General features: G+C 28.9%; 1 protein-coding gene across 1 annotated transcript; it reads right to left on the minus strand.

Annotated features, from left to right (window-relative positions):
* Positions 1-6,167: 6,167 nt before the first annotated feature.
* LOC106774859 (gibberellin 2-beta-dioxygenase 2-like) lies at positions 6,168-11,283 on the minus strand. Its single transcript, XM_014661888.2, has 3 exons — positions 10,812-11,283; positions 7,120-7,489; positions 6,168-6,565 (listed from the first exon to the last, which is right to left on the minus strand). The coding sequence occupies exons 1-3, from the start codon at positions 11,171-11,173 to the stop codon at positions 6,293-6,295; spliced, it is 1,005 nt and encodes a 334-aa protein (XP_014517374.1). The 5' UTR covers positions 11,174-11,283; the 3' UTR covers positions 6,168-6,292.
* Positions 11,284-11,580: the final 297 nt, after the last annotated feature.

Below are 11,580 nucleotides of genomic sequence, written 5' to 3' on the forward strand. Positions count from 1 at the left end.
TATAGGAAATTAAGCCTCTAACTTCTTTTTTTTTAGAATTTTGGTTCTCTTATATTATCCCCACGATTTTAGTTTCTATATTGTAAAATTCGCAATTCTATTCAAATTATTTTCATTATAATTTTGGTTCTCGTTTTCATATTTAATTAATTAAGTCATTTTTAATGGTAAGCAAATAAACGAAGTGAAAAGGTATGTAAAATTAATACTTAATTTAAAACTGCAATTCTTTCAAAAATAAAACGAGAAATAAAATCGAGAGAGATAAAAATTAAAATAAAAAATAAATAAGAGAGAAATTATTATTTTTTCATCATAAGCTCATTTTCACGCATCATCTTTCCTTATTTATTATCACCTTCATCATCGAAATCCCATTTACCTTCACAATTTTTACAGAAATTTTATTTTTTGTTTCGCTCATCAATTTTAATAATTATGAAATTGTGCATTTAGGGTGAAGGAGAAAGAATTGGAAAAAAAAATGAAGGAAGTTATGATTATGCGTGAAGGTGAACATGTGATGAAGAAATGAAAGAAGTTAAATGTCACGTAATAGTAATAGACCATGTTTATACTATACTAATAACTATTTAGACAATGTTAAAGAAAATGACCAAACTAAACAAAATTTAAAAAAAAAATAAAATTATTGAACATTAGAAAAAAATAAAAACCAAAGTTAATAAACTAATAAAAATAGGGACTAAATTAATATTTAAGATATAAAATTACATTTTGTTAATTTAACTTATATTTGTGAACAAATAATCTTGATATGTTTTAAAAAATAAATAAAAAATATATATTTTTATTTTAGGTATAATAATTTAACTAATCAATCAAAATATAAGTATGTGTTTTAACAAGTAATGTTATATTTCTTTTAATAAAATTTAATTATAATTTCATGAAATTAGTTTAATTATAAACTTCAAAAGAGCTATCATAGCTTCCAGAGTCCATACCTCATTGCAAGTTCTAATTACACCAAAGACATCCATCGCTTTAGTTTTCCCTTTGATTTCTTGTATTTTATATTTTTTTTTTATTAACTGTGAATGGTTCCTTCCTTCATTCTGAGAAATATCTGAGAGAGAGTAATGATTATATGGTTGATTTTGAATGTACCGTTTTAGAAATCTAATGCCTCAATGTTCAAGAAGTCACCGTCGTTTTCTCCCATCAGAAAATGACACAACAAAGATAAAGTCAATAAAACACAGTTTTGAATCACCCTTCAGACAAGTCAACATAATAACAACATAATTACATATATGATTGAGATAAACTCGTTAATCAATAGCAGGATTATATAAGCAAAAACATTTTGATCATAAAAACTTCAGAATATAAAATAAAGTTATATAGGAAGGATATCTCGGCCATAAATTAACAATAACATACTTTAATTCTGGATTTATACACACAGACAAGAATTAAGTATGATTGACAAGAAGATTGAGACATAAAATGAATTTAAAAAAAATTAAAGAAAAATAGTTACCTAAATGACAAAGGCCTAACCAAATAAAAAACTATGAAACTACTATATTCACAAAGTAATTATAACTTATTCATTTTAGAATTTATTACATCCTAACACACACAACTGACTTGGACACCAAAATGATTTTACAAGCAATAATCTCAATAGAATGTTTGAGACATCTTTGTCTAATACATTTGGGATTAAAAGAAAGAAAAGAAGATAGTTCATAAATGTTTATTTTTTGGAACCGTTATAGGATAAGAATAATTTTCAATTTGATTTTAGATAAACATATACATATAATTTGGTTGTAACGTTCCATAATTACCCTAGGCTAAGCACGCTTAACCATGAAGTTTTTATGAGTTAGGCTACCGAAAAGCAAATACATTTGTTGATATGAGTAGTCAAATCAATTCCTTTAAGCTATCCTTCAACTGTATAGTCTCATATCTATATAGTCTCTAGATCCCTCTCATTCCGGTATATGTTCAATTCGTCCATGTATCCCTTCCACTGGAAGCCTGCTAGGAGCCGCTCCTTGTTCGTGCTCCTTGCACCATGCCTCTTGTACCGGCGATCACTCCCCGCCCTCGTCAGTGCCCGGGTGTCATTGGTGAGAAAAAATTATTACTTCCCTATATATAATATTCAATAGTTTCATACCATTTAAAAATTAAATTAGTATTAATTTACACTTACCTTTTCTATTTTTAAAATATTTTCAAAATAATTTCGGTAAAATATTTTTAAAATATTTTCAAAATAATTTCGGTAAAATATTTTTAAAATATTTTCAAAATAATTTCGGTAAAATATTTTTAAAATATTTTCAAGGATAAAATTGTAAAAAAGGTTCAAATACCATTATAATAATAAAAAAATAAATTTTTATTTTTGTAAGCCTCAACTTAGAGAATTATTTAAATCTGTCTAATAATTTTAGATTGTTTATGTGTAAAGATAATTTATTCATTGGTTGAAAATCATTGTTAGGTAATCAATACTTAAAAGGTACAAGAAATTAAATCCTACATTTTGAAAAAGAAGGCTTCAGTTCAATCATGGAATTTTTGTCACTTGGAGAAAGAGTTTGAATTTTAACTCTCTCTCGGCCTACTTAAAGCTTTTAAATCAATGTTGTAAAAAGCCGTTCATGACACGACTTAGAGATATTGTACTTAATAGCTATTTTTTCTAAGTAAAACTAGTATTACCCTACTTAATATATTGCTTAATAGGGGCACTAATTTAGATTAAAAAAATGAATAAAATAAAGCACGCAGTGTTGTTTATGTTATTTTCATTCACAAATTCCAACACTTTGACCCATCTCAGAGCAGTGTGAGTTGAATTAAGTTCCCAAGCTTCTCCTTTGACCCTCTCAGTGTTGCTTTAGTTCATCCCCAACTTTAGCTTAATTATCGCAACATGTTTTGCTACTAAACTTGTGACAATTTTCACTATTCAACATAAAATATTTTTCTTCTTCCTTTTCTCTTCCCACCACTACCCATCACCATCATTTTTTTCAGTAAAAAGTCCAAAATCTCATGACAGAATTTCGGCTAAGTTTGAAACCTTTATTTTTATTGCACACTGTTATAATAAATTATGCCAAATTGTATCAACGTTCTGGAAGGAAGCAAAAGCTCAAAATGTATCTCATTCTTAATCATTGGAAACTTACGTCTATCTTTCCTAATATTTCACTTAGTGGAATAATTTCCTAAGACATTTCAATCAGATTACTATCAACATCTAGAAGAAAAAACAGCTCTACTAATCTAGCAATATTCATTTTCTGATTTCTTTTTACATGTTTTGAATATGGCCCTAATAATATTTAATATGTTCACTTTTGATTAATTATTTAATTATCAGATATTTATCGTATCTTTTAATACACATAGTGGAGAACTCCGTTTCTTATATGGTGGCTAAATATGAGAAAATAGTTAACAATTTTAAAGGAAAATAAGTTTGATTTTGTATTTAACAAAGGTGTCAATTTGATTTTGTATTTAATTATAAAGTGGGTTTATGATTCGTTTAGATTTTTGCATTTATACCCATTCAGAAATATCTAATACCCTTATAATCAATACCCTAAAAATCGGGACGAAAGTAAGAGCGGCAAAGAAAACTACATAAAATGGGCCCTCTCTCCAACCCCATAATTTACTTTCGGCAGCCCCTTAATTTCTTGGCACAGCCCATCAAAATTTCAAATGACAATTTTACCTTTCGTGAAGTGACTTGCGGAATATATCTTCTGAAAAATATTTCTGGAATAAGAACGTTGGAGCGCATGAAATACATTTTGGAATAAGTTTTTTGAAATGAGTTTTCTAAAATATTTCCACACTATATATGTTCTGAATTTTTTTTCCAGAATATATAAAATATATTTTGAAAAAAGCTTTTCAAAAATGATTTTTTGAAATGGTTTTTTGTCATTTTCTATCTTTTTCTTCCTCTGTAACGTCTTCATCTCTTCTTTCTCTATGGCAACAGTAATAATAGAAGCGGCGGTGGTTTGGTATAGTGATGAAGAATTTTTGAATCTTTTCCTATTATTATAGAGTGCAGTTAGTAATTTTGGAGTTGCAAGAAGTAATAGTTTCTAGAAAGAAGATTTTAATGTGGTTTAAGGCCCAACCTATACAATTTGAAAAGTCATTGATTTCATTTCGAACAATATAGTTCCTAGTTATAAAAATGTATGGTAATTCATTTTAGCTTGTTATGCAAAATTATCTATTAGGTTTTCGTAACTAATTTAATTTAATATTTTTTTTCAATAGATGATAACTCAATCTCATTTAAACTCAAACAACCATTCATAATATTTTAAAATTTTTATTCTCAATCATAATTTTACAAATAATTTATATAAATATATTCTTGTTATATTTTTGTGAAAGTTTCTTTAGTAGGTCTAAAGTGAGAACTTTTCCTACTTAAGTTTCAAGTCAACTCTAATATGAAAGAAGAGGAAGAAGAAGAGAAAGAAAAGAACCATAAACAAGAAGTGAAGGCAGATAGACTATTTTAATTTATAAATAAATTATAATTTTTTATTCATAATAAATGATATTTTAGATATCAATACTTTTTTGTTGATAAATTGGTTTTTAAATTAACCATTAATGACTAAAGTTAGATCTTATTTAATGTTTTTCTTGTAGTAATTAAAAATTAAAATATTGTTAAAATTTATGAACTCAATTTTTTTTCGATGGGCATCTGAATTAACAAACTTCTGAATTTGAAATTGAGGTAAAATGATAATAAAATACAAAATCTTCATATTATGGAAAACTTTATATGACTTGAAATAAACTCTTGAGGTTTGGAGCATGGGAATCGTTTCATTCTAAGTGAAAATAAGTTTTTCTGAATTTTTATATGTCTAATATAAAACACATTGTACATTGAAGTTTATAGTGTTTTTATGTTGATAAGAAGTAATCGACAAGAAATAAAAGACTTTGACAAAAAAAAAATAGAGTTTCTTTTGATAAATTTTGTGAGTTGAGTTTTTTTTAATGATAAATATTCAATCTAATGCATATTTTAAAATATAAAGATATTTAAGCTTAAAGAAACGAGGAAAAAATTGGATAATAATAGTTTGTCAAAAACTAGCGTTTTAATTAAATAATATTCGTTTTTTATAATATCACTAAATATAAAGAGTTAAATAGGAGTTTCTTTCTTATACTATTCTTAAAAATATGTTTTATCTTTAAACTATATTATTTATCTATTTTTCCTTACACTTTATGAAAATTATATAAAATATTTTTGTCACCAAACAAATAATAAAAATTATACTATAGTTTATTAGATTAAAGACACGTCACAATTTTTAAAAACAATTTAAAAATTATATTTAAGAACCTATTTAATTGTAAAAAATATTTTTTTAATAATTTTTTTAATATAGGAATTAATAAAATAATAAAATATAATCTATTATAAAAAAATTATTAAAAAAATGTTAAGAGTCCTTTAATTATATAATCAAATTAACAATATAATCAATCATTATTTTACATTATTATATTATTATAATATAGTTATTTTACGAGGTTGGTACGCATCACTACATTCTTTATTTAACAAAAACAAAGTTAATAAATTATCGTACAAAAATTAATCGGTACTGCATAACTAAATATTATTTTGTTATAAATGTGAAGAAGACGAAAAAAGTTGGTAGACGTAAATGTAACAAAATAAGGAGGAAGATATTTTAACAATTTATTTTAAAAATTTAAAAAAAAACACGTATCACCGTTATTTTATTGGTATGTTTAAATATATTTTTAAAAAAATATTTAAAATCGATCAATAATAAATTACCACACATACACGTTATCAAAAGTTCTCAAAAAAATAAAGTCGTTAAAGAACTTTTTTTTCATAAAATAATATGAAAAAAAAGAAAAGAAAAATAGCATACAGAAACGAAATGTAGTAAAAGTTATAATAACCATTGAATAAAACGAAAGTCCCTGATATTACAACAACGAACAGCACCACCACCTGAAGAACCTGAACAGAAAGAACCTCAAACACAGATTGGTTTGAGTTAAGAAGCAACAAGAGTGGTTAATGGCATCCAACAACGTTAGCACTCCATCAACATAAACTTTTTGTGTTTAGTTTGCCATATAAAGTTAATTGGCAGAGTAGGACGGAATGGGTGGCATATTTTGGCAAAGCACATAAGAAACAGCATGAGAAGAAGAATGGAAGCGCAGGAAAAGGCAAAAGGCAGTGGTAATGGTCTTAGGAAGTGTAGTTTTGAGTGTGGAGTTGCGTGCAGTTCCTGAAAAGGTCAATGCGGCGTTCTCCCAGCCTCATTGAGTAGGTGACTTTCTTGTATTCAGCCCAAGTGAAGGGTTTGAAGAGGGAGGGCCTCTGAGGTGTAACCATAACTGAGGGAGCAACAATGCATGCATCAAGTGGTGGACCCCCAAAATAAGCCACCGACATTCTAGACTTGTGTGAGTTTGTCACAGCCCTGTGTCTCACGCTCACAAATCTTCCATTTGTCATAACCTTAACACATACCAATACACATAAAATCATTCACTGCCCATTTTTGTACCACCTCTTGCACACAAAACCGAAAGCTAATTCGTCACCAAACCTTAACCTACATCTACCTCGTTACTATTCATTCCTTCCAGTTCTTAAGATGTTGTACATAACTAACATGTTGGTTGTGGTGTGTGACGTGTGACATGACATCTCATGTGTCTAAGTATACCCTTTTCTGTTTCATCACAATCGGGTCAAGGGAAAGTGGGATATCCAAATTTCCAAATCCATTACCATGTACACTATGTTACATTACATTACATTACATGTTGTTGTTGTTGTGTTGTGTGTGTGTATCTTTTTTATTCTCACATGGAAGGGTTAATTTGGAAGATAATATGCAGATGGCAGTCCCATGTGCGAGGTGTTAGAGCGAAGGCAGCCGAAGCAAAAGCAAAGGCCCCCCACCCCAGGCTTAGTGTACCCTGAGTATTGTGTTGTGCTGAGGAAAATGAAACCAGGTTGTGGGGCTGAATAAAAGAAAAAAAAAAAAGTGAAGGATATATATATACCTGCAAGAGATCACCCACATTAACACAGAAAGCTGAGGGGTCAGGAGGAACTGGGTTCCACACCCCATCTTGAAGAGAGATTTGGAGGCCAGCGACGTCGTTGGATCTGAGGATGGTGAGAATCTGAGGGTCAGAATGCTCCCCAAAGCCAACATTGGTGTTGGTGTGAGAGGGAGACATGTCCTTATCCTTGCAGTTTTTGTTAAGTGTAGCTGGGTAGTGATTGAACCTCAGCACTGAGTCACTATCAACATCCCTGATCAACCTGCTCAAAAACCATCTATCCGGAACCCCCAGACCCTCTGCCATTAGCTCCAAAATCTCACATGCCAGCTCCCGAACTCCATCTCTGTATGCACTCACACTACAGCTGTCATGTACAATCGCACAGTCACACACTCAAACCCTAAATAAAAAGCTCGCAATGCCTATTCAAGAACTACCAGAGACCCTTTTCATCTGCACCACTGTATTTTATACGGCTCCTCTGCTTCACCACACACTACACTGACACCATTTGCTTTATATCTTTCACTTCTAAGATTCCTTCTTTCTTTCGCTTACAAAAATATTTCTTATATTCCAATTTCATCAATATATATCATAAATTACTTTTATCAATAATCTTGTAAAACTTTAGGCTCAAGTGGAATTATATATTATTAATGAAATATAAAATTTGAAACCAAGTTGACCTTTTGATTTTGATTTGATTGGACGTTGTAGATTTATTGAATGGGTGTATCTGAAAGGCAGTGTTTTATCTAACAGAACTTTTTCTTACCTTTCCAATTTGATTGCGCCCTTTTTCCCAAATTAATCATAAAATGAGTAAATAAATCTCAACCACGCAGCAGTGATCAGTGTTGACATGACAAAGACAGGAATGTCATTAAAGTTTGAAGAGTAGAAAGAGGTAAAGTGAATCTCTGACATATTATCCCACCTCCTAGGAGTACCTACTCCTTTTCCATACTCCCATGTGCTACACGAATGACTTCAAATCTCACGTGCATTACAAACCTTTTAACACTATTTTTATTCTTATATTCTCTTTTATAATTAAAAAAAAAAAAAACCAAAATAACTTTCAAATCTTCCAGGAATTAAGTAAAATAATATAAACCCTTCTTTCTTTTCTTAGCTTTTCTTCTTCTATGCCAGACAGGTGAACACACAAAACACAAAAAACTAAAAATTGAATGAGCTTTTGACTGTTTAGTATGATAAAAAAGTTAGCTTGTTTTTTTTTTTTTTACTTAATTGAATCGAATTGATTATTTAGTTTTCTAATGCAAAGAGATTTTCGCTACCTAGATTTACTCTTTTTTTTCTTTTAAAATTGAAGTGAATTTAAAAATTGGAAAGAAGAAAAAAAAATGCTACTTTCCTGTTTGTTTTTTTTTTTCCTTATTTTTATGACATCAATAATAGCATTCAATCATGGCATTCTTGAAGCAATTGTGTTATTTATGTGGCAAAGGACTGAATCTTCTCAAAGCATGCATTGGTATTGACAGAACAAGACCATCTGTGTTGTCTGTTTTATGTAGTACGACAATTCAAATAAATAAATATCTTACTGTATGATGGGTTTCATTATAATTGGACGTTTTTAAATAATTCTTTTTTAAAAGGAAGCTGGTCATGATATATTTTATTAACTGCTTTAAATTGCTAAAAAACTATTCACCTATTTTTATTTTCTCAATACAAGAAACAAATTAAGACTTTTTATCTTTTGACTATAGACACGACACATGTTCGATTCAAGTTGGTTTATTTCACATGTGTTTAAAATGAATTAACTCAAACGCGCATTGATACTTATACCAAAAAATGGGCACAACTTTAAAGTTTTTAAGAACAAACACTTAACTGTATTAAAAAAAAAAAGGAACTAGTATAAAAATATGAAAAATGTTTTATATATATATATATATATATATATGGAGAATCAGACTAATTGTACTAAGGAATGGTTGGACCACATAAAAATTCTTCTTACTCACCATTTGTTCATATGTAGGGAAATGAAGTAAAATAAAATAAAGATAAAGAATGAAACGTAAATGCCATTATTTATTACAGAGAAAATAGAAAATAAAAGTTATATTTTCATTAAACTTAGGAAAAATGACACTTTTTCTTCATTGGTAATAAATGAGGAGAAGTGGTGTCTCTCATGAAACAAGTAATTACAATTTATTTATATATAAAAAAATAACTTGTCTGTCTTTTTCACCTAACTCCTAGCAGACTCTTGTTATTTCAGTGTATATATCCATCCGAACGATACATTTCTTTTATTTCTCTTATTCTATATATATATTGTTGCAAATCTCACATCGATTAGAGATAAGACCAATTTATAATATATAACTGAGGTGCAATCCTTACCTTACAAATTGATTTTGTGAGGTTAAGTTAGACCTAAAACCCACTTTTAACATCCATAAAATAATAACTTATGTATATTAATTAAAACAATTTTAATTAACATAGTTTTATCTTATTTCTCCATGCAATTACATATTTGTTTGGTTTAAAGATGAAAAATAAAAATCATCCGTTTTTTTTTTCTGTCAATGAAACTAAGCTTTAGTTGAAAATAGAGGGAGGGAGAAGATGAAATTTTCTGATAACACAGATCTAAAGGACCACTTGCAACGTGCTGTTCTATAAAAAATGGTTGGCACAGTGCCATCACTCACAGATAGGAATAACCTTCAAACACAAACACAACACACATTCTCTCTCCCTTCTTGTTGGTGTTGGTCAGATACAACTCATAGGAACGTACGTAACTTCAACCCACCAAAATAATAGATCCTACGTTCTATTTTGCATGGAAAGAATACAAAAACTAAAATAAAAATTAAAAAAAATATAACAATAATAGCAATAGTAAATGTAATAAGTCATACAAAGAGAAGTAAAATTTAAATAAAATTATACTTTTATAATATATATTATATTTTTTTAAATGTGAGAAGGGATTTATAACAATTATTTCTTTAAACCAGACATTATAATTATTAAGGTGGTCACTACTTAAGCTGGCAAGAACTTACTAGCTAGCCTGGTCCATATCAACAACAAATAAGAATTTCTCTGGTCACTCTGATGCTACGTACCGTGCAGTTTTTTTTTTCTTATTGTTTTAATTATATTTTAATGGTGTAAATTTTTTTATAATTAAATTGATATTTATGGTCTAAATCTTGCTTTTGTATGGAAAAACTTATAAAAATAATTTGTTGGTAAACATATTTATTAAAAGTAAGTACATTTAATAAATGAAATGAATCCCATTTGAAAATATATATATATATATATATATATATATATATATATATATATATATATATATATATATATATATATATTTTATAACTAAGGATAAATATGAATTTAGCCCCACGTGTTATTTTATTAGAGGATTATGTAAAGAGAGACGTGTGTGTTCATGGTTATTCGTTTCTTACTTAGTAACGAGTCATGACCTTGTCACCCCTCAACTGTTACTTTTGTTATTCACCAGATCTTGTCCATCTTTTTGCCACACACACATCATAAAATAAAACAAAAAGCATAATGAGTCCCTCTTTATCACACGATTCATCTCCTGAATTGGTGATGATATCCTAACGAAGCATGCAGTGTATAGAGAAAATGAAAGTACGTGGTACCTGAAGTTTGAGGGGACGTTGGAGATGTTGTTGAAGTGAGCAATGGAGGTAGGAGAAGCACTGAGGAGAAGGTACTCAATCTCACCCATGTCTCCATTGAAGCCTATGTTCTTGCAGCCATAAATGGGAAGTTGTTTCTTTTGGGGCAGTGGTCTGGCGAAGAAATCAAAAGCCGCTTCTTCCATTTTTGCTACAGTGTCATAAGAAACGCCATGGTTGATGACGTTGAAGAAACCGTACTCCTCACAGGCTTTGACTATGAGTTTTGTTAGCATTGATCTTTCTGTGGATAAGTCCACAACAGGAAGTTTAATGGGTAAAATCTTCTCAGTCCTTATTGGAATTGGGGAAAGCAGCACCATATCTAATCCTAATTCTATAGAGAAGAAGTTGAATATGAAAAAATGAAAGATTAGAAAGATAGGGAGATTGAAGGGATGATGAGAAGGAAGGTAAGAAAAGTCTAACAACTGTATGGGATATTTATAGGGAAGAAAGGTGTCGTGTGGAAGATCAGAGTGCCGGAGAAATCTATTTTCAGGATTAATCTCAAATGCTATTATTCATGCCTTATTATTCAATCAAGACTTATATGGTTTACTATCTATTAAAATTAAAAAGGTAAAATATATTTTTAATTTTTAATTTTGAACACAATTAAAATTTGTTTCTATCTTTAATTTTCTTTTGGTACATTCATTAAAAATAAATAAATATATTTTATTGTGTAATTTTTTTTAACGTGTTAAAAAATGTTTCTAGCTTATGT

Source organism: Vigna radiata, chromosome 10 (assembly GCF_000741045.1).
Source record: "Vigna radiata var. radiata cultivar VC1973A chromosome 10, Vradiata_ver6, whole genome shotgun sequence".
NCBI classification, from domain to species: Eukaryota; Viridiplantae; Streptophyta; class Magnoliopsida; order Fabales; family Fabaceae; genus Vigna; species Vigna radiata.

Coding starts and splice junctions, on each gene's coding strand:
- LOC106774859 (XM_014661888.2), bottom strand. CDS start 11,173: ATGGTGCTGCTTTCCCCAATTCCAATAAGGACTGAGAAGATTTTACCC. Junction 7,490..10,811: donor AACGTCCCCTCAAACTTCAG/GTACCACGTACT, acceptor TGTACATGACAG/CTGTAGTGTGAGTGCATACA. Junction 6,566..7,119: donor ATGTGGGTGATCTCTTGCAG/GTATATATATAT, acceptor GTATGTGTTAAG/GTTATGACAAATGGAAGATT.